Below are 25,046 nucleotides of genomic sequence, written 5' to 3' on the forward strand. Positions count from 1 at the left end.
GAAAATGATCCGCTAGAGGCGCTGGTGTTGACCCCGGTGCTTGGTGTTCGACTGCTTATAATGGAAGTAAATGGAGTTTTCGCTGCAACGTCTGATTCTTTTACATGAAGCATTTCTATGAATGTGATAATTGCTATGATATTTGGTACAGTGGTCGCGAAGATATTAACGAACATTCTAGACAGTCAACCACGTCCTGTTATCGTCATACTTTCGTTAATAATACGGGAGAAAAAATACGCGTGGAATGCTCTTGGCAACGAAATTTTTGTGTATGAATTAGGTTCGTTATTATTATCATCATCATTCCTTTTAAAGATATACACACTGAAGCATTTGTATTTTTGATATTTACTGTCTCTTTTCTTCCGCTTTAAACTAATCGCGGCGATGATGATAATGATGATTGCATGAAACGACAAGGGGAACCCCACAAAACTTTCTTAGTGCCATCGACATGATTCTAAGGCAACTTTCAAACCAATGGGACAAGCGACACGGGATGTTCACACTGTCACACTACTGACACACACTTCCAGACTGTAAAATAGCATTCATTGCACATGAGGGTCCAAAGAGCAAACGACACGTTCATATGGCATATTCGCGTGCTACTTGTTACTTGGGTCGGAAAGCTCCTTAAAGGAAGGGTGCTGAGACCGAAGCGACGCGCTACAGGGGGAGTTCCCAACTAAGTGACAAGCGACATGGTGCCTTCAGTCTATTAGCAAGCGTTGCTTGCGAACAACAGATAGGCGACACGATAAACCGCACATTACAACTACAGATCTAGGCGACTCGATAAGCAACACGTGTCGCTTTGTCGCTTCTGCGTCGCTCAAACTGGGCCATTTCCTCAATAGCTTGCAACATGTTGCCGTGGTTTGTTGTTCGCACATACGGGATGCAATGAGTGTCTTGCTTTAGTGAGATTGCGCACCAAAGCGACAAGCGGCACGCGACACTTATCGCTTGAGGATTTCACCAACCGAACGCTGGCCTGTGCTTCCCGTCATGACGATGTGAAATGTTGCTCTTGATTGGCTTGTTTCCAAGCAACATGTGTCGCTTCGGTGTGAAAGTTGCCTTGGACCGAAGGACCCGTGTCGCTTTGGTGTGAAATCCTCGTATCGTTTGTCGCGTGTCGCTTTGGTGTAAAATCTCCTTGAGGAAACGGTGCAGTCAGAGCTTGTGTTCCTATGGTTCGAAAGGCTGCATTGATTTCTGACTGCTCGCTTTCAAGCGACATTTGTGGTTTGTCACCTCGGTATGAAATATCTCTCAGAATACTATTTATATTCTAATAACATAGAAAAATAAACTCTAATACACAGTCCAAGACCTGACGTCCGGAATCACATTGCGATGTTTCTTCTTGTGTTATGCATGCTATTTATTTATTAATTTTATTTTACTTTTCTTTCCAAATTAATGCCATTTCGTGACTGCAAATCACTCCACAAATATAACTGTTTCCATCAATTCACTTACCGTCTTTCTAGAGAAACAAATCTACACAATATATTCCAAAAACTAACTAAGCCGCATTACTTTCATAACAAAATTAGCACCTGGGTCGATCGCACTGCCATCTACTTGTCATCGTCTCGGGGAACCAGTTTCTTGGGTCGTTTTCCACACTACGTTATTCAAGGCGCTGTAGCCTGGGTGAAAATTTTATCTTGAGCCACCCCTGTGTCTCATTGTCACCATTTTAAACCAAAGGAGCACCCCCGCCCCCAACCCCAAGGTTCCACCAAACACCCCCCCCCCCTCCCCCCCCGGCCAGCTAACATTCTCCACATTTTTCACTGCTGCCAATAGAGAAAATCTTTGAGACCTTTGCATTCACATGCACAAGATTCATTCTCACAACAAATCCTTGCCAATCCTTAGAGACTACCAGTATAATATTAACCGATACTAATGACTGCTGTTCTGTGAATCTGATATAAGAACCTGAGTGATTCAATCCTCTAAAAGCAAGTGACTGGAATAGATTTTCATGTAGAGAAAGGAACTCTGAATTTACCTGCTTATTTCAAAGTCCAGGGTACATGACTTACATTATTATATTAGTAATAACAGAATGGTAAAATTTTGCACATATGGTGTTATTTACAACATAAACAAACTGATCTCCAAGTAGAGAAATTTCTTACTACAATGCTCCCTTGTTTCTGAGATTATAAAGTTAGGAACTGTTTATTGAATATATTATTAGTGAAAGGTTTGAGCTTCCTGTAGTTCTTTCATGTAATCTACCAGAAAAAAAGTTATGTACAGGATGTTTGATTATATGTGTTAATTCTGTTCTTATATTAGTGCATATTTTCAGTAATGCTTAATATTTCTTTTTTGTAGTATGGAAGAATGCGAAGCTCTCTGCAATGTTTTGGCAATTATGGTGAATGGCCAGTTCATGTGTTTTGGCAGCATCCAGTACCTGAAGAACAAGTACGGACAAGGTTTCACTATTCTGATTAAACTGAATGCAGCCAGTGACAGCGGAGATGTTGAGACAGTGAAGCACACATTGGAGAAAGCATTCTCGCCATGCGTACTGAAGGATGAGCACCAGGTATTTTATTTATGCCTTGCCACCAACTTGATTCTGTCACCTGTGTTATTCAAATATTATTTGTAATATGTATTAACTCTGATATGGTCAGATGAGCAATGGGCATAGCCCATCATACAATTACTGTCCAAGAAGACGAGCAATGAGCATAGCCTGTCGTTCACTACAAAATTGCATTGTGAATGAACGATGGGCTCTAATCCCACCATATCTCTTGTGCACTTGGGTTGTAACCACCTCTTTTAAATTCCAACCCCCTAGACATTACATTTTCTTCATTGCTGAATTTTACTTGTGCTCGTGTCAAATTAAGTTCCACTTTTGTTTATACTCTTGAGAATAGCATTAAATAATTCATATCAACATTGTGGAAATTTCTAATGTTGATTCCTCTTCAGATTTTGCAGTTAGTGATGATTTTGATCCTATTAGAAAGTTTGTACGTACATGATTTTCATGTATTAATTTCATTTTATTTATCCAAAATATGTTTTCACTAACATTATGGAATGTTATACTTTTCTTTTACTTTCAAAAATTTGTTACAGAACAAAATCATAAATGTGAGAAAATTTGTATAAAATGTAACATATATGTCTGTGGAAAGGGGAATTGTAGATTTTAGGGGGAAAATGTTAAATAATAACATACATAATATATTTTCTAAGATTCTTTTTTAAAAACAGCAATTTTTATCCTCAGGAACACTTGATATTCTAAGTCCGGTCTGGAAAGTGTTAAAGGTTCAACCTCCACTCCCCTTGAAACTTCTGGCATGTTGGATTAATGAAAGTTCAAAAACTGAAATCAGCAACTCATTTTCAAATACTTATTCGAAGCTCGAGAAAATGTAATGCGAAGACAATTCTGGAAAAAAAAATAAGAAAACTCATTCTTGAGATAATCATGCCAGAATCTTCAAGCATTTGGAATTGTATTAAATTGGTTTTATTTCTAGAATCATGGTTCATTCACACCTCCTCCACATTCACATCTGACCTGAGATAGCATTGGATTTTGTCCTAGATCAATTGTAACAAAGCTACACAAAGAACCAGAAAGTAAATTAAAACAATATATTTGTATAACTCAACCAAGAAGAAAAAAAATCCTGGCTCTGTCATGGCAATTTCAACCCTAAGCAAGCAAAACAGCAATGGGTGATGCAACCAGCTGCTTGCCATGCAATCCTGCCCCATCATTGTCACATTTGTTCAGTGCGATTGTTTATGGCACCATAAAGGAGAAAACCATACACAATGAATGCAGAGATGTAATATGCAAAGTTGAATTTTTTGATGATGAAAAAAGGGAAGGAAGTTGTAAATAAGGCAAGACAGTGGCACTCGGTCACAAGCAAAGAGAAAAATTTTCATCTGTGGTGACAGTGAGAGGAGTAAACAAATGACTGTCCACTTTATTTTGAGAGTTCGTCATATAGTGTTATGACTGTACTGATAAAAAAATATTTTTAATATTTTATATTTAACTCTTCAATGTAACAAACAGGTGCTTTCTTTCCAGGGTTTGTTGCACTATCACATAACTGATCAATCCTTTTCATGGGGGAAGATGTTTTCTACAATGGAGAGAGTGAAGAAGACATTCCCCATAATAGAAGACTACACCATAAGCCAGACAACATTGGAACAAGTGTTCCTATCATTTGCACGGAAACAGAAGATCCAAGACCAGACATAGATTTAGTGAACAGGATGTTAAAGCAAATCTGTGATATATCATACAATGGAACATTTTAGAAGTCTGTCCAGTGTATATCATCTTTGTGAGCATATTTCACTCTCAATTTTTGTATTAAATATTTCTACTTTGCTTGTAAAAACGTTTAATTTACCTTTGATTTTAGTGACTCACTGTCACTATTCACATGGCTGTTGATGACAAGTTTTTATGAAAGTAACATAAATTATTTTATACAAGGTTTTTCATTTAATTAACTATATATATTAAAATACCAATTCCTATTACTGCTTCCATTCTAATCAAATTGCTATGGAAAACTTCCATTGTGCTTTGAAGGAATACCAGCAACACTGTGTTTACAACTGGCACAGTGCCGGATCTACAAACTGGGAAACCATGCAGTTTAAGGGGGAGGGGGTTGCCATGTCCTTTAGAAAATCAAAAAGATGTGATTTGTCCATCACTGCAGAGTAAAGAAAATACCATCAAAACATTGTAATGTGAAAGGATTTGTTGTTCATTTTGAGTTGGCTAAGATGCAGTAGTTTCCACTTAATAACTTATGCTCCATACCAGAAACTAAACATTAATTTCTTTCTAACTGCGCAAGTGTTTCTTTCCTATATCTGTGGTGTGGAATTAGGAGTACATGGAAGTCCACAGGGTTTTTTCCAGGGGGGCCAAACCAGGTATATTTTTCACCATAATAGTGATGCCTCCTCAAAAAACACAGCTTCAGTCTGAAAATATCATGTTCCTTCAACACCCTTATAATAATTAACAAAAATTACTGTGACATATGAAATTATGTGAGAAATATATACTTTTTAGGTGGACGTTAATTTTTCAGGGGGGCCTTGCAACCCCCCTAGCCACCCCTTTCTGGACCTCTATGACGAGATGTATGTATGTATACACACACACATGCACACATACATTGAAGAAACTGAATAGCAGCAGAAGCTTTGACATGTCCTTTCACAAGTGCATGTATTTTACATAGGGTCCAAAATTTTTATATCTGGCACTGCACTGACAACATTGTTAGCATATGGGAATATTCAGGGGTGCCCACAGGGGGGATATTATGGCACAGATTGCGCCATCAAGATTTTTGGGGGATTTTTTCCCTTCAAATAATATAAAATTCAACATTTATATCTTTTTCCAAAATATTTCTAAAAATTTTACTCCTTAAATGCACCATATTTAATCCATTAGATGAAGAAATCAAAGTGTTTAGGGCATTATCCAAGGGGGGGGGGGGAGAGGAGAAATATCCAACTCTTACATATTAGGCCTTAATTGACACGTGGGTTCGGGGGGGATTCTGAATTCAACTTTGGGCGGACAATATCCAACTCTAGGTCTTAGATTATGGTGGGTATTTTAGTTAGAGGGGGATTGAGCATTAAATTGAGGGGGTATCCAATTCTTGTATTACTATTGTCTTAGACTGTTGCTGAAATTCCGGTGTGAAGACTGAGAATTAATTTTTTGGAGGAGGCAATATCCACTCTTCAATATCAACAGTAAGTTTAAAATTGGCATGGAAATTTTGGTGGTAGGATTGAATATTAATTTTAAAGGGTGGAGGATAGGAAGCTCTTGATAAAGTGTTAAATCTTAGGTTGTCAAGGGATTTCTGTAGTGGAGAGAGAGTTCGAACATTATATTTTGGAGACTGTATTTATCGATAAGGTATCCACAAATTTTCGACACAGAATGTGCTAAAGGAGAAACTGGAAAAGTAAAAGACTAAATATCTCAGGATCTTAAGAAAGTATTGACACCCCATTAAATTAAATAAATTAATATTCTTGAAAGCTTTTAAAGAAATTAATGTAAAAATGTTCTTGCTTGCTTCGCTCTCAATCATGAGTTGCTAGGATGTGTGTTTCACGCTTTACTGAGGTGAATGTGAAGTTTTAATACTAAAGCTGCATTACAAGACAAAGCGATATTCTCGATTATGATGAACAATTTTAGGGGTAATCTTGAGTGATGGCACCCTGTTTAGGGAGGAGGGACAGATCAATTATAGTGTTCAGTAAAGCTAAGGGAAAAGTTACTTTCGATTGACATGCTGTCGTAATTAAATACTTTGTGGAGATTACGATATGGTTTGTAGGCGCGAATGATATGATTTGGGGGAGACACATGACATGATTTGGGGGGGGGGGTGCCATATGCCTTAGGGGGATGGGCACCCCTGGTAATATTCATTTATCATTTCTGCTAAGAAATTTATAATTTCTGCCATATCTGTCTTCTTTTTGTGTCTCTTTGGTCTCTTGACAAAGTCTTAAGTGGTAGGAAGCACATATTTGACAAACTCTGAGATCAGTAAACATTTAGTTAATTTATTCTTATTTAAGCTCTTTATTCCATGTCCTATGCATTTATCTAAAAAAAATATTGCAGAGATTTCACATGATGTATTTTAATGGAGCTGGCGTCCACCGTAAAACAAATTATGAGAATTGTCCTCTCATCCAATGTATTGCCGGTCCCTGTGGTGGAGTGGTTAGCACATCGTGCTACGACGATAGGGGACCCAGGTTCGAATCCTGGCCTGGGCATGGATGTTTGTGAGTGCCCATTCATCAATTTCATCATATCATACCTTATTCCCATCTTCGCAATTAGCCAAAATTGGCACAAAAGGCGAAGTAAAATAAAGAAAATCAAAATCAAAAAATCAAATCATCCAATGTATTGTTATTGTCATATATCAGTATTGTTGTAGTTAACTAATATGTAAGCAGATGTTATTAACTCTGATAAACTTACTATTCATTTTTCCACATAAGTTTTTTCAGCGATTGATTTCGCCACTCGTCTGATGGCTTCAGTTCACGCCTGATGAAGCCGCCAGACGAGTGGCGAAATCGATCGCTGAAAAAAACTTACGTGGAAAAATTAATAGTAAGTGTATCAGAGTTAATTACCTATCTCCGAGTAACTGCCAAACTGATATCTTTAGATACAATGTGCAGATGTTATGTTAAAAGTGAAGAAATTATTGCGTCCATAGTGAAAATGCATACATTGTACTTACACCAATTTAATGTTGAGTTGTCTGCATGAGACAAAAAGCATGTGTTACGTATATAAGTGAATGAGGTAGCTCTGTGTTATTTCTTGCCAAATAAAGGTTCATAAGCATAGACTGAGTGAGTGAGTGAGTGAGAGAGAGAGAGAAAAAAATTGAAACAAGGTGCACAAATTACTGTCAAAAATGAAAGAATAATAGGGCTGCATGCACTATGTGGAAATGCAGAAACCTTCTCATATGCTGTAAATTCTAGAAAAGAGTCACAGTCCAGTCAGTATAGTAGGGTGTCTGATTGCCACATGGAAGACCCGAGTTTGATTCCCAGGATGGGTGATTTCAAATGGAATTTTTCCTAGCAATGCCCTTGTATGGGGCAGCTCTGGGTATCCATGTATCAGGTACATACCTACTTGCTATGTCCCCATGTATCCAGTTGGAGGATAGTAAAACTTATGGAAGCTTTAACTTGCCTGCCTTGCTGATATCAGCGTATAATATTCCTTAAGGGGGTTCTAAAGCCATGCTAAAGCAGGGGCCCAAATTTCCTTGGATAACCGTACAACTAATATAAGATTCGGTAAGGAAGAAATTTTCTTATATAAAAGATTGTTTTATTCATTATAACATGTGAGCCTTATAATTTTGTTACGATTGAAGGGATTTAAGTAAATAACAGAAAATATAAGGTCTCCATCATGTTCAAACTGCTGGAGCTGAAATGGTAATTTTGTCAATACCGGTGCATATTTTTCCTTTATGACTAGTATGGAAGATTTCGTGGTGAAACAAAGATCACATGTTCTTGCTGCAAGTATCTGAAATACTATGTGAAAAAATGAAAACATTTCATTCCTTCAGAAAGTAGTAGTTATCATTAAAATTTTTGAAGTGGCGTTTCTCTCCGTGGTGCAGATTTTAGCATACACTGTTGCCAAGATTTCATTCCGTGTTGTCTAACAATATGATCAATGCAAGTTCTTGAAAGAGTGTAAATCAAACCAAGTTACCAGAGGATATCGAATCCCGTACATATATGAGAACAAGGGAACAAATATTCCACGGAGCATGTTAAAAAGCTAAAGAAGCTCGAAGGTAAGTCTTAATATTTAATTGCTTGTTGCTTAATATTATCCATCAAAAGCAAAATGTTTGAAATATAGACAAAATGTATAATTTATTTACATGTTGAAGAAATATCTTCTGATGTAATTTCGGTGAGAATATCGCTTGAACCTATCAATTTCTTAAACAGTGCATGACTTTGTTACTTCCAAGCAAAGTTGATAATTCTCTGTAAATGTAAAATCAGAATAGGATGTTATATTTTACGTTAGGCATAATCCTCATAACTACCATTTTGAGATCATTAGAGCATAAAATATACGTAGTTTAATATAGATTATATCCGATATCATTAAATCAATATTGCATAAAATGCAATTCCTGCAGGAACTAAATATGTACGTTAATTTCCAAACCTAGAAAACTTGTGCTATTCATGTGTACAACATCGGAATGTTTATTACAAACCAGTAGTTTGTTTAAATGTTTTTCACTTTGCCCTTGTACATGATTGATACTAGTACTTTCTGGCCTGTTTTTTGCAACAGTTTTTTCCATTTTTATTTTTGAAGCAGCTCGCAAATATTTATATGTATTAAGTAGGTCAGGCTAAGTAAGGTTTGATTTGAATAGATGTAATGTGAGATCCCTGAATGTTTGCAAGTTTCGGACACAGTTCTGTTATCTTCCTTTACAGAAACACATCAGAAAACCGGTTCTGTAAACTGTATGAAGCTCTTCTGTTTTCTTGTCCTTTTATAATTTAAGACGGCTCATAATGAAAGTGCATTTCGTTCAATAACTTGATGCTGTATATATTTAAAGTGTAAAAGTACACCCTAACAGTTATGAGACTAAAGTCTTACCGTCTATCGAACACAAGTCTGTATATTTACTGAGAATTTAAAAATGAGTACCGGTATAGATTAATGAAGATACTAGTTCCCATACTTGCAAGTACAAGGGCAATAATTTAATTGTGGATGACACAGAGCTTTATAGAAATCATAATTTATCCTAATTATGCTACGTATTTGGTTCAATATCATATTGAATTTCAGTAGCCGTTTGTACTAAATAGTTTACTTTGAATACCAGTGAGTATGAAGCTTGACTAGTTTTTCTCTCAGACCTATGACTGATTGATTTTGCATGGATGCCTGATATTATCATTCCATACAGTTAAATGTTTTAAAAATGCTTCTTTTGCTTCTTGGATAGTTCACTATGTAGGACTCCATGTACACAAATTTAGCCTGATTAACTTTACCCCACAAGACTACTTCTGACATCGATATTCTGACCTAAAAACATCACCAAACAGTTTGTCTCGTCCATACATTTCGTTTGATATATTACATGAACATATTTGGATGAGTTTGAAATTTGACCTTTTATGGTCAGAATATGACCTTGAAATGACCTATAAGGTCGAAATTTTTGGTGGCATCCACCCTAGTTTTTCTGTCAGGCCCATGACTGATTGATTTAGCATGGATACATATTATTAACATTCCATGCAGGTAAAAGTTTTTTTTTTTTAAGCTTTTAACATGGATGCTTATTATTAACATTTCATGCAGGTAAAAGTTTTTTTTTAAGCTTTTCTGCTTCTTGGCTGGTCTACTATAATAATTCAAATAAAAATATAGTAGGAACTGAATTTCCATTTCATAATGTATTTCTGTTATTTTACCTCCAACTTCTGCTCCTTGGGACAATGAAGATGAATGATTTGATAAAATGGATTATTGGAACAAAGATAATGGTATAAATACATACATGCAGGGGCGCCGACTTGTCAAAATTATTATCTGATCACTGAAATAAATGAATGAATGACTCACTCCCTCCCTTTGTTTAAAAACAAAAATTAAGTCTTCGTATAGCAGTTTTTAAGCAGCTATTAGATTATATTCCTCATGCAAATGAAATGTAACATCAAGAACGTTTAGAAAATGTTTCAAAGTCTCCTTATGTCTTTTGTTTCTGCTCATTTGTGTTTTTAGATAACAATTAACATTTTTATGTATGTATCATTATCTATCACAACTTCCTTCTACTTCATTTCGTTTTCATATACAGCTTCACAACATTATTCCTCTTTCAATAACATAAATAGCCCACCCAACCTTTGCATGTCAGGATAACTGTTCGCAGTGAACATATTTGCTCCAGTTGTTGCTGAGCGCTGAACAAACCTGACAGCATAGTCTTTTGAGCTGATCACAGGATGCTTCTCTAGCAAACTGTCTCCAATTGAGACCTTTGTAAAAGCAACAGGACTATACTAAGTCCAAAAGTTGATGAGGAAACTATCTGCGTCGAGTAATTACTACTTTATTAGTGACTATATTTTATTCTATCACTCTCATTAATTAAATAATTCACGTCTTGATAACTCATTAATTCAGTGAATGAATGTTAAGTAACATAACTAGTATTTCTATTACAAGGTGCATAACTTCTAAACACTATTAATAAACAATATTCAATTAGTAATAAAAGGACTCAAGTACTTAACACACGATAGTAAGTAAAGTATTAACGTAAGCGGACTCACTTTCCCGTATAATCCCAAGATCAAGCATTCTATGGATTTCATGTTTGATAAATTCCCATTGATTGGGGGACACTCTGTATGGGGTTCTACGTACCGGTATGTCATCCTTCAGTGGAATCTTCACATCGTAAACATTTGTAACTCCCAGTTCTTCAGGTGTTGCTGCAAGACAAGATCTATACTTTTGCAAAAGTTCTATTACCTGTTGCCGTTGTAAAGGTGACAAATCAGGTGAAATATCCACGTCTGTTTTGATATCGAACGCTTTCTCACTTTTCTGCAAGGTACTTTTAAACTGTTCGATATTTATAGCATCTACTTCCTGTAAACTTGAATTTACGGCATTGGAAGAAATATCGACAGGTTCATGTAAAAGTCCAAGAATGTAATTAGCGGGAAGGACTACCGCGAAGTGATTCATATTTATGACTGGAACATAAAGTGTAGTAGTAGTATTAATCAAAAGTCTCGGTATAAGGCACCGATTTTGGTCATATAGACCCAGTGACGTGCGGTGACGTCGACACTTGGGGTAGCAATGAGTGGCGTGCCCAACGGATCATAATCCCCCCCCTTTTAGGGCCCAGTATTCCTAAAAGAAGAACGTCAAATACAGGAAAAATTGCAAGGTTAGGAATGACTACAAAAAATTGTACACATAACTTCCACCCACTTTCGAAAATCAAAAACCATTTGATTTGACTACTGAGCCAGAGATGCCGGGTTTGAATCTCGGCTTGGCAATGGGTGATCTTTGTGTGTGTGCCCCTTCATCAATTTCATCGTATCATCTTCGCGATTAGCCAAATATGGCGGAAAGCGAAGTAAAATAAACCAAATCAAACAATCAATCAATGAATGATTTGATTTGATTCGCTTTTTTGATACATTTGGTTAATAGCGAGATTATACGACAAAATTAATGAAGGGACAAACACAAAGAACACCCATGTCCAGGTAGGGGTTCGAACCCGGAACTCCTGGTGTTGTAGCGCGCTGCGGTAACCACTCCCCCACGGTTGGTTGATTTGATGGTTGATTTGACGTTTTAAGTCCATTTTATACACAGAAAGGCTAATCGGAACTACACCTATAGTTTAATGTGGGATCCGAACCACTATATACCTCCATCGGGTACAGATCCGGGACCACTTTCACTCCCCCACGGAGGTCGGCCGACAACCAACAAGTGAGGAAGGCGCTAACCATTCGGATACGTGGGTATCGGTAAAGCAAACTGCATTTTTCCTGAGTAGTAATTTTCAATTGAATTTTTGAAATATCATCTTTATATATGATTAACGTCTTTTCAAAAATTTTGCATTGCTTGATTTCCCTAATTTCCCTATCTCACGATCTCGTTACTGAAGGATCCGGACTCGAGCCCTGGCCTTTGCATGAGTGTTTCTTTGCAACCACTCTTCACCCGTTTAATTTAATCAACGTTCATCGTCATGGCAGAAATTAGGTAAAGCGATGGAAGAGAGAAGAAAATACAAATAATTTCCTCCCAGTGCATCTGCAGGGCACTGTGAAATCAGGAGCCTAGAATTCCTGTTTATGATTGTCCCTCACGACTTTCCAAGCTCTTAGCTACTTATTCCGATTAAATCTATACAGCTAGAAAAAGCAATGGGTAACAAAACACACCTTTAAACAAACCTTTTTTCTACTTTCTTCAATGATATTCATTTGGCTTTTTGAGTTCTGGGATACATTTTTCATTTCTAATTTTTTCATTATTCACTGCAGACAGAGTACAACACATAAGGACAAGAATGCTGGCTCGTCACGAATTCCGGCCTGAATTATTCTTTGTGATTGTGAGGTCTGTTCATCATAGCATCACTCATCCTCATTTTCGCGATAACCAAATGTGGCAGAAAAGGAGAAGTAAAATAAAATAAACCAAACCAACAACAAGAATTAGAACGCGCGTTCACTTGCCCAAATAAATACATCCGTATTTATGATTGTTTAGCTTATCCATTTTTTTTTATTGGAGGCCAAGAGATGAGTATATTTAAATGAAACACTACTAAAACGAGAGCAAGAGAGAGCGTGAGCAAATATTTGTTATTTAATCATTATATATTCCATATTTTAAAAAAAATCATAAAATTTTTATCTGCACATAAGACGTTCCAATTGCATAAATAATAAAAGTACATCACATATTATACATACATATTGTACAACGTGTAAAAAGTGGTGTAAATACAGAGAACAGAAGTACTGCAGAAAAATTTCCCCTTAGTTCTTTAGAGCAGGAGTTTTCAACTGGCGGCCCGCGGGCCGCATGCGGCTCGCGATGTCTTCTTTTGCGGCCCGCGAAGCCAGTTTGCAAAATACATTAATTGTATGGAAGGCAATGTACGAGGGACGTTTCGAAAGTAAGTTTCATCATTTTTTTCACAGGGAAGCTTTATTACAAACAGAAGAATACAATGTCATAACAAAAAACAATATTTTGGCTACTTTTCCACATAGTCGCCACCGACGTTGATACATTTATTGTTACGTGAAATCAATTTCAAGATACCCTCCTGGTAAAAAATCTGTGCCTAGCGAATTTAAGGAAGTTCTTCATAGCCTGTTGCACCTCTTCGTTGCTTCCGAAGTGACGCAGGAAAAAGGTGGACGTCTGATGGGGCAAGATCGGGGCTGTAGGCCGGGTGATTCAATCTCTCCCATCCCAGACATGAATGTGTTCTGCAGTGACCCTTGCTGTGTGGGGTCTTGCGTTGTCGTCCAAGATCAAAACCTGAACAGGAAGTCATTGCTCTCGCGCTCGTACCGCGTCAAGTGTTCACTCCTGAGCACAAGACTGGAAGATTGACAAAAGCCCATTCATAGCTCATGACAGCACTCACTTCCATTTGTGACCACGTTTCTGCCATACTGGTTTGCACTCGAATGAGCTCGGGTACGTCACGTCGGTCTGCTGCTTATCTCTATTCTTCGGCACTTTGCGCAAGCGCAATCGCTCCTCTGCTCTCGCTCCTCCCGTCGTGAATTCAGGAAAGATTGTCTTTTGTTATGGCAATGTGTTTTTTCACTTTGTAATACAGCTTCCCTGTGAAAAAAAATGACGAAACTTACTTTCGGAATGTCCCTCGTATGTGTTCCTTCAAACTAGGCAAGAAAAGGGGCCAGAGTTTTTCAAATACTTTCCAAAGGAACGCTATCCAAACCTTCGTAGTTTTGGGCAAAGGATGACATCGATGTTCGGCAGCACATACACGTGTGAAGGTGTTTTTTCTTCAATGAAGTTCATCAAGAACCGCTACAGAAGTCGACTGGTAGATTCTTCACTGCTTCACCTTCTGAGACTTTCAAATACAGTAATTGAAGTGAATATTCCAACTTTAATAAAAGAAGCAGATCGGCTTCAATTTTCACATTGAACACTTACTATGAAGGATTCTTATTTGCATGGTGTGTTTTTCATTTCTTTTAATTCATCCATAAGTATTGGGTTTTTGTGTAATAAATTCTAATTATACAATTTTGATTTGTGATTCCATTGTTTTTTTGCCCCATTTTAGAAATTTATGTCATGCGAAAGTACTACATTTTCAGTTCAGTACATAAATTTTTGTAATTTTTAATCCCCCCCCCCAAAAAAAAATGCGGCCCGCCAATCAACTGCTGGATATAATTTTGGCCCTCGGACCTTTTAAATTTGGAAACCACTGCTTTAGAGGATTTACAAAGGAAGCGAAGGGAATCCAATCCCCTATCTGTCCTATAGGAGATAGACTGAGGGACCTGAAAGCACGGGCTTTCAACCATTGGAGCGGCGGCGAGGGGTCAAGGGAGGTAGAGGCAGAAATCTTCCCTTTCCCTTCGAAAAACCGGTTTCTACCTGGAACTGTGAGGCGGAGAAAGAGCGAGCTAGGCCGCTGAATGCACCGAGGGACAAGAAGGGCGTGAAAAAAAGTGTTGCATATGAACTGTGGCTTCAACAAAACAATAAATATTGTGATTTGAAAATAATTAGAGATTTGAGATTGATTGATCTATCTCTGCTAGACTAGCTACTCCTCAGTGCACGTCACTGTATAGACCATTATGTGCTTCTAGAATGAAATCTCTATTTGGTGGAACAAATTTGGAAAAATAAATTGCTAATTCTGCATACTGGTGGGGTTCTAAAGTTACCGTATGCAAAGAGATTGTCTTTAATTTACGTTCCTCTGGGGATCTTTCTTCCCTTCCCTCGCCGCATGAAGACGGGAGAGGTTTACCACTGGTATCAAGCGATGCAATATATTCGCTGTTGGGAGAGGTTTTATCTGCGGTTTTGCCTCGAGCTGTTTCCTGTTTGTCCCCCACATGGTTTGTCGAAGAATACTGATGCGAAGTTCCCTCGTAGCTAGTTTTATTAAAATGAACAAACTTACGAGGTTTTTGTAAAGTATGTGGAATAATGATGGATTCTTTTAGTCTGTGCTCTGAACCGTGAAGTTCATGATTCAGAACCGTATTCCCTTCCAAAATTTTATTGAACCCGTTTGCCTTATCGCCTTTTCTCAAACTGAGGGCCAGAGTTCGATTCTCTGACTGAACCCTATTCCTATTGTCGTTAGTTGGCGTTTCTTGCATCACTGAACATTCATTATGTTTTTTCTTCTCATATCTATTCCTAATCTCGTCCGAACATGTATGAACAGTTGCGTCAGTGACGTACGGAACAAAAGAATGTTTACGTTTACTTAAATGCAAGCCTGAGGATGTCAATTGTTTCACGAAGCGATTAAAGAAATCTGCTCCTAATATAATCCTGTTACGCAATGAAGCATTGGCACAAATTGCCAAGGGCATTTTAAATCTATGAGGGCCGATCCAAAAATAAAATTCACATACAGGAGAATTTTTGCAAGCCACTCCTGAAAGAGTGGATAACGTAACAGATCCTGTTTTTCTTGCTGTAATAGAAAAAATTGGGGGAAGCATACCAATGAATAAAAGGCTACAAGTGCTGCCTGTGTCAATTAAGGCAGGAATTTCATTCCGAAATATGTTTATGCTAATCGTTGGATGATAATTTTGTTATTTCTTTTGCTGTGAGAAGGAAGAACAATTGAATGCACAATGAGGCTGATTATTATGCAGGGGTTTTATTCTACTTGGGCGAAAGCAACCCCTCAGACGCTCTCCCCTTACACGTTTGGGTTTCCTTGGTATGGAGATGGAGTTCTAGGCTCGCACTGAGGAGTTTCTCTCTGATTTCTTTCGAAATTTCGGTCGTAGCGATCTCGGAAATTTTGTCCTCTTATACAAAGAGTCCCTCTTCCGCGTCCCGTGGGGCATGCTCTAGCAAAATGGTATCGCGAACCACAAGTGTAGCAAAGCTTTTCATTGTCCCTGTTCTTATTTGGGCGGCCCCTGTAAGATGAACGTCCTCTATTATTTGTGTTTCCACGGAAAGAACTTGCATTGGGGGTAGAACCATTTTGTGAACCATTACCGGAACTAGACTGATCCATAGCGTGAACATAACGTGTTTCCTGTCCATTTCGGCCAGTTACATGTCCCTGTTTCTCTGTGTGCCCACGCACTACTTGGGCGTAAGTTTTTGATGCAATTTCGGCCTGTCGTTTTGCACGTTCTAACAGTCGTAAATTAGCAAGCAAGTCATCCAACGTTTTTGATTTCATAGTTATGAGTTTTTCTGTGTCCTTAGCTTCTAACCCGTTACACATGAAGTTTATTTTACCTTCGTCCGTCATGATGGCATCTGCTTTATGACATAACTTGAGAATGTCGTAAAAGTAATTTTCAATAGACTCGGTATGTTGCTTTTTCCGTGCTGCTAAATCAAGATATGCCTGGCCTACAGGTAATAGCGGCTGAAATGCTTTGGTAAGAGTTTCTTCGATCTGCGCAAAATCCCGCTAAGTTTTCTAGCATGGTCCAGTTCAAATCCCAGTACGCAAGAGCACTTTTCTTTAGATATGCCGGTAAAAACATTACTTTCTGTGCTTCGGTCCATCCCAAAATGTTAGCTACTCCGTTGTAGGTGTCAAATAATTCGGTGATACTTTCACCTGGATCTGCGTTAAAATTGTCTGGTTGGATAGAAGGAACTCGTGCATAACTGGGTGTTGTAGTGGCAGCTTCATCACTAGCGCTTTGTGTAGTCTGGCATTGTGCCTGCGTTATCGCGATCTTCAGGGAGAGGTGTTCGTAATGCTTCTGCGGAACACCCAGGGAGAGGACACGTTATACGGGCACTAAGAAGGGGTTTGGTGTCACCGGATGCCTGTTGGCGTGTTAAAACCATGAAAGGGGAAACTCAACCAAACACAAAAGTGAGTACTCAAGAATCGAAACAACGACCAGATCAAAACGAATTGAATCCGTACGAAAGAACATAACGACAACACAACCAATCTAATGGACAACACCTAATCGCCCAGAGACAAAACAACAAAAGGACCAACAACAGAAAGACAACACACCCATGTGTATGAAATACCACATAACAACAAAAAGAACCAAATAGGTACCAGAATACTACCCTCCGCCATAATATGGCAGAGAAAGCCGCACCTCCACCACTTATGCAACGCCAAGGGGGCTTTGACGTCACTTGGGGTTATAGCTCAGGGTGGTTCATGAACACTTCAATAATACATTTTCTAATGTTTATTTTCTCTCTAATTTACACAAGGTTCCGTAAGTTCGGATACATAAGACCAGTAATGCGTATATAGCATAATGTCCAACCTCTAAGACACTATGTTCTAAAATACTAAGTTCTAAGATCTAAGTTTTAAGTTCTAATCCTATAAGTAACTGAACGGAGATAATATAAGGCGCCATACTATAGAAGAATATAGTAAAGTCCTTTTTACCTAAGATTGGCAGAAGCGGCACCATCAGCGTCAGGCAGCAATTCCCCTAGTACAGGATGCTGTTTCCTAAAAGGGTTTTTTTTTTATACCATTTCAGTCAGCGTGTCTCGATACTTGCCCTAACCTTCAAGCAACCTTCTCTATTCCAGTGGCCATTTTCGCATAACTCAATTTCCTACTCTCTTGTCCTTCAGAGGACAAGCTATCAGGGCGATCACTATCTCATGCACTTGAAGGGATGGGGTGAACCACCTGTGCACGTGGAGACCTTGGTCGAGGACACTAGAGATTGCTATCTGACCTCGTCTCCTCTAATGACAGATTATCTCACTCTTGCATTTGCTAGGCCACATCCTGTTATTCAACTGTGTTGTTTACCAGAATAAGGGAAAGATGGTATCTTTTCTTTGACTTCTCCTAGATGAAGTATATGACTTGCTATCTCTGTGGCTTGTTTGGCAGAAAGCCTGCACAATAAGGATTTTACTTAATGCAACTAAATGTTTGAGATTGGTGTCACTATTGCCAATACAATAAAGAATTTTGCCAGTTACAATAAATACAATTAGGAATAATGCTAAAATATTTTTCAAAACTGCTAAAGAGATAGGTTTGGAAGTTAGCAAAGAGAAAACTAAATATATGCTTACAGGCCGAAACCAAGTGTTAGGTAATAATCAAAATCTAATTATTGATAACAACTAATTTGAACCAGTTTCCAAATTCAAATACTTAGGAGTAATATTAACAAATGAAAATTATATTAAAGAGGAAATAAAAAGTAGGATTAATTCAGGAAATGCATGTTACTTTTCTATTCATAAACTTTTGTCTTCTCGTTTAATATCTAAGAAACTAAAAGTTAAAATATACAAAACAGTAATTTTGCCTGTAGTATTATATGGGTGTAAAACTTGGTCCCTTACATTGAAAGAACATAAATTGAAAGTATTTGGACCTAAAAGGGATGAGGAGACAGGTGAGTGGAGAAGGTTACATAATTTAGAACTACATAATTTGTACTCATGTCCAGATATTATTAGAATAATTAAATCAAGAAGACTTAGGTGGGCAGGCCATGTGGCACGAACGGGAGAGGAAAGAGGAGTTTGCAGGATTCTTGTTGGGAAACCTGATGGTAAGAGAACTGTAGGAAGGCTAAGACGAAGATGGAGGGACAACGTTGAGATGGACCTAAAGGAAATCTGTAGGGGTGGAAAAGAGTATATAGATCTTGCTCAGGATAGGGATTGATGGAAGACCTGTGTTGCTGCAGCCATGAAACTTTGGGTTTAAGAAGGCTAGAGAGTTAGTTAGTTATGTTAGTTTTTTTGTATTAAGCGCCGTTTAATGGAATTATAAGTAATAAAAGAGTCCATAATAGAGGCCTCTGGTCCTCCTCTCATCTCTTATGAGGCTTCGCCACTGTATATATACACATATATTCAATAACCATATATTTATTATTTAAGTAATAAATATATAAATATAACAATACACACACTCTTAAATTACACACACACACACACACACACACACACACACACACACACACACATATATATATATATATATATATATATATATGGGGGGAAGATGTAAAAACTGGTTGATAGATTTGAAAAACCTGCCCCCCACTCCAAGATAAGTTCCGACGTCCCTGCCTCAGAGAGAAAATTATGTTTTGAAAACCTCATTCCATCTATTACTAATAAAATAGACGTCAAATTTGAGTAGTCTTTTACGAAATGTTTGGTTACGTCGTGCATAAAGTTACAGATTGATTAATATCTTAAGAGTATTCTTTGTTCGATGACCGAGATACACCTTCACGTGTATTCCAAACTTCGAGAGTTCCAAGATAAGAACCAGCGTCATACAACACCGAGGTAACAGAGCGGTCTGGACAATGAAAGATAAAAGGCAAATTTTGAGAAAATCCTTTGGTCACGTCATATTCGTGCACGCTGCAAACGTATATTAGGCTGGCAAAGGTATTTAAACTGACAGTGTGATGAGGAAAGCGGCGCCTAGTAGCTACAATAGGTGGACAAAATAGCACCCATCATTGAGGTAACTGATTGATTTTCTTGGTTTCATAACAAATTTATTATTATTAACACTCTCACATGCTTTATTCGTTAGTTATGCTGCCTATATATATAGACACACACACACACACATCAATGCAATAGGGGTGTAAGGGGTACCTTCCACGTAGGCGCCCAAAAGTCAACCTCACTTCCACGTAGTACACACTGGACTGAAGACTAACGAGGCTCTGGCGACTGGCACTATGGCCAGTATAATTTTGTGTGTGTTGTCCTGTTCCTTGTCCTTGTGTGTACTGAGTGCCCATTTACAGCCTCAGCAAAATAAGCCTTAAGTGCTGACGCACCCAAATATTTTAAATTCAAATTCAAATTCAAATTCGGGGTGTCAGGGGTGATCCTTCCAGCTAGTGCACCCAATAGTCAACCTCAATTCCACGTAGTACACCCTGGATGGACTGCAGACTAACGAGGCTCTGGCGACTGGCCCCATGGCCAGTATAATTTTGTTTGTGTTGTCCTGTGTATTGTCCTTATTTGTGCTGAGTGCTCCTTTACAGCCTCAGCTTTTAACGAAAGTCAGAAGATTTTAATATTTTATGATTTTAGTTATGCAACGTTAGAGTTGTTATGTGTAACGATAAGGGGCTGGACCCCGTATAATGTGACGGGTGCAAAATAGCCTTAGTGCTGACGCACCCAAAATTTTAAAATCAAAATCAAATCAAATCAAATTCAACATCAATGCAATAATACTAGAACAGTGAGATATTGTAAAATGAAGTTTTTTTCCTCGACTGAACTTTCATCAAGGTTTTGCCCCCCCCCCCCCCCATAATCAGAAGGTCTGCGTACGCCTATGCTTATCGCATTACTATTGTGTTCTTTTGCAGAGAAATAATGTCTCTTTTATGTATTGTTTCATTTCATACGCTAAATTACAACCACTCCAGTGGAGCCACATTGCACGGTGGTTCCAATTCACACATTAAACTGTAGGTCCAATCCCTGTTAGCCTGTTCGAGCATAAAGTGGACTTAAAATAATCTTTGACAAACATTGTTGTCTAGATAACAACAACAACTACTACTTATTTGCCTTTTTAAACCGAAATATTATATTTAAATTGTATTTTATTTCACCAAAAATTAGTCTCTCATAAAAAGTTACGAGGAATCCACCCACAAAACCCCCACGATGAAAATTGCGACGCCACTACACATTATTCTCTTTATTCTAGCGTACTAGTTGCGTAAATAACTGCAGACATCTTTACGTTTCATTACAATTTCCAAGGCCTCTAAATAATTCAGGAGAAAAACACTCCAAGACTGTGAGTGGTTGGTCGATAAATGGCAACATACACAAGAGCGTGTGCCCCCAACATCCTCCCAAATTTTGACGAGCCCCCCCCCCCCCCCACCAAGCAGAAAATTGGAACCCCCCTGTAGTGGGTGTAAATATGGATTTTTATATGAACAACAGAATGACAATACTTCAACATAAAGGAACCATTTGTAGCTCTACAAGAAGCGTAGTCCAATGGACCTTTCGATTAACTACAACCAAAGTGTCAAAGAAGGAGGGTGCAACATGTCCATTTCCTGGAAACACTAGCTCCCTTGACAAGAAGGCTTCGGTCAGCTCTAGGGAAGAGACACTGTCATCTGGAAAATGTCAAACCGATCTGTCACCCTCCTTCCAGAGAGCACATACTGCACTGCACACAATGTTGACAGCAGGGCCGGCGCTAGTCATTTAGCCGTCCTGGGCGGTGGCAGCAGATGCCGCTCCCTTTCGAACACCCTCCGCCCCGTCATTACGCAGCAACGGGAAATTGAAAATCAAACTATAAAATAAATAATGAGACTTGTTACGCTATTTAAATACTATTAAGCACTAAAGAATATCTCGCTCGACCACAGTTAAACATTAAAAAATGCGACATTAATTTTATATTATTATTACATAGCCTATTATTATTTTATATATTATATATATTATACGTATTTTATGAAAATACTCTCTTTATATATCTCTCTCTCTCTTAAACATATTTTAAATGTAACAAGTATTTGGAAAGAAATGAAGGCTTGACTTCATATGTTTACCGTTGTAGGTCTGTGAAGTCAAAAGGATGGACCCGATATCAGACATTTATTCTGTGAAATATAATAAACAAATGTTATTGTGAGACATGTGCTAAGAAAGGTAAACTGTCATTTTTTTTTCAAACAAATCACAAGTGTTCTATGTGAGCACCTCGCGTAACACGGCACACACCAAGCCGATAGTCTATCTCCTGCCAAACCTTGTGTAGCATGTTGCGGTCAATATCAGCAATGGCTGCTGTGATGCGGGCACGCAGGTCATCCAATGTTGTTGGAAGTGCTGGTACGTAAACATAATCTTTGACAAAACGAGGTGGCCAATGAAGGAGAGGTCGATCCTCCGGAGATGCACGGCCTATCCAACGTTGTTCCAATGCTCCATTGAGATGGTCCCGAACGCTGCCATGGTAGCCTAATGTGCAGGGGCACCATCCAATTGAAGAATGAAATCTGCGCTATCCTCTGCAAGCTGTGGAAGGAGCCATAGTTGCAGCATATCAAGGAAAACAAGTCCTGTCACAGTACGTTCATGGAAGAAAAGGGGCCCATAAATATTTTCATGGGAAATGGCACAAAAGACATTCACGTTCGTGTTCCACAAATTCATGGGGGTTAGCAGTTCCCCAAATCCTTACGTTGTGTCTATTCACTTTCCCTGAAAGGTGAAAAGTTGCTTCATCACTGTAAATTAACCTCTCAGAGAACCCATCTGTTTCCATTAATGCGAGGAAATCAGCACAGAAGGACGCGCGCAAAACATAATCATTGTCTTTTAAGGCTTGAACTAGTTGCAAGCGGTAGGGTTTCATTTGTAAACGTTTCCGCAGAACCCGCCAGACAGTTTTCTGTGGAATTTGAAGTTCTCTCACTGCCCGGTAGGTGGACTTCTGTGGACTCCGCACGAAACATGTGCGCACTCGTTCCACTGTCTCTTCCCCAGTCGATTTTCGTTTACAGATGCAGCCCGAATCTCTTAAATGTTCATACCACTTACGAATGGCCTTCCCCGTAGGTGGTTCTCTCCGATATTTAGTACGGAAATGCCGTTGCACACTAATCACAGACTTGTTCACATGATAATCAAGCACACAGAAAGATCTCTGTTCTCCAGTCAACGACATTTCCCTGCTCGCTGCTCGCTGCTGACTCCTAGCGGTAGAAAGTGGAAACACTGCATGGAAACTAAACTTTGAAAGTTAAGACTGTATATCATGGAAAGGCCTGTTCCGAATTCGCCTTCCTTCTGCACAGCGTTTACACCACCAGATGTTTTGTCCAGGCCCGCTTCGCGAGGCCCCTCAAGAACACGCCTCCTCCGGTACACGGGCAGTTAGTGATTGACAGGTCGTAAAACCCTTGTCATTTCTTTCGGCAGACATGTCCTGGGTTTTGCTGTTCGGGTCGATTGGCTTCTTCATTGCCAAAAGCTGATCTTACCATTTCGTGTCAAAATTCCAGACGATAACAGAGTCCTGCAGCAACAATATGTGGCTTGTAACATACATAATTGTGGAAGCTTCTCTTCAACGAATAGTATTTGACCTCCGGGGCGAGGTAGTTAGCACAGCGCGCTACGACAGCAGGGGTCCGGATTTGAATCCCGATTAAGACATGGATGTTATGTTCTGAATGTGATTGTTAAAATATATGGAACTGAGAAAAGCAGATAAAATATGACATCGGACTGCCACGTAGTAAACCCAGGTTCGATTCTCAGTGTGAATGATTTCAAGCGGAAAATTTTCCAACATTATCCTTGCATAAAACCAACTCTGTGAATGTATTTGATCTATTTTTATAAAACTTTCACTGATACGCAATATATACACTAATTTAATCAAACTTGCATATTTTAATTAATATTAGGTCTAAAGCAAAATATGGTCATTTAATACCATGTGGTCCAAAAATATAATAATTGAGAAAATGGTCAACTTTTTCTATTTATATATATTTTTTGTTGTTGTAACCCCTATGCAAGGGTAGTATTTTCCTAAACTTGACTTCGTTTAAAAATTGCGGCCATGTTTGACTTATGATTTGCGGCATTTTTAGCCTTTGTAGACAGTTGCGGTAATTATGATAACTCATCTAAGAAAATGATAGCTTGGGTAAAAAACATTGTTTTCAGTACATTTCAAGCTACATTGTATGTTTCGTGTATTTTTTCAACATATTGATTTGGACCAAAATTCAAAGTTTAGGATATTTTTGTTAGGGAAGTTAAGTAATATCAGAGTATTTCGGCTGAATTATTGTTATAGCTCTTTGATCGTTTCTTGATTCTCTTTTTCACAATTTTGAGCCCAGATGTCTCCGATGGGGGAGCTAAAAAAAATGATATTTTCAGCTTAAAGATTACTCTACGACAGGTACCTGTGAAACAAAATTTCCAGATTGATATTTCATGGATAACAAACCTACAACAGGGGAGGGATTGGACAAAAACAGGCATTTTACATTGTTATTTACAAAGAAATGTTTGCTTTTTAATAATCATGTAATTAGAATTATTGTATTTATTAATTACATTATGCGAATGGCGTAATAAGTCCGTTAGTAGCGTTACGAATTAAATTTTCCTTTTTCTTTATCCCATTAGTTATGAAGAACATCATCCCGGCTCGACAAATGTCACAAGGTCTTTCAAACTAAAAAAAAATAAACTGCTTTATGCCAAATTTAAGTCAGATTACGTGTCAGTAAGCAGTTTTTTACCTGTTTAGACTGCTACTTCAACTGCGACATTTGTCCGAACGGGAAGTTTACCGATTCTGGCCTATGTCAACTTATTCTTTATAGAATTACAACAAAATGGGTTGCTTTGTTTTTTTATTAAAATTTGGAAAAATCCAATTATATATAAAATATGTTTTGTTATTATAATTAACTACTTGCATTTGAAAGAAATTGGTAAAGCCACCCACCTGCATTATGCAATGTGTTTTGAAGGCATATTGGTGGGTGGGTGGTGGTGGCTCTTTACATATTCACAGTCTCGCTTATTTATAGAGGCGATGCAAATCGTCTCTATGCTCCTACGTAGTCCCTTG

At 38.2% G+C, this 25,046-nt stretch overlaps 1 protein-coding gene across 1 annotated transcript in view; it reads left to right on the forward strand.

The window, feature by feature from the left end:
• Window positions 1-4,386, forward strand: part of LOC145979580 (phospholipid-transporting ATPase ABCA3-like) — a 209,527-nt gene extending 205,141 nt beyond the window's left edge. The window contains exons 25-26 of the mRNA XM_083112551.1: window positions 2,365-2,581; window positions 4,106-4,386. Coding sequence (XP_082968677.1) covers window positions 2,365-2,581; window positions 4,106-4,282 — 394 coding nt within the window. The 3' untranslated portion in view covers window positions 4,283-4,386. The remainder of the gene's footprint in view (window positions 1-2,364; window positions 2,582-4,105) is intronic.
• The last annotated feature ends 20,660 nt before the right edge of the window (window positions 4,387-25,046 follow it).

The sequence above is a fragment of the Lepisma saccharinum genome, chromosome 26 (assembly GCF_977018435.1).
Source record: "Lepisma saccharinum chromosome 26, izLepSacc3.1, whole genome shotgun sequence".
NCBI classification, from domain to species: domain Eukaryota; kingdom Metazoa; phylum Arthropoda; class Insecta; order Zygentoma; family Lepismatidae; genus Lepisma; species Lepisma saccharinum.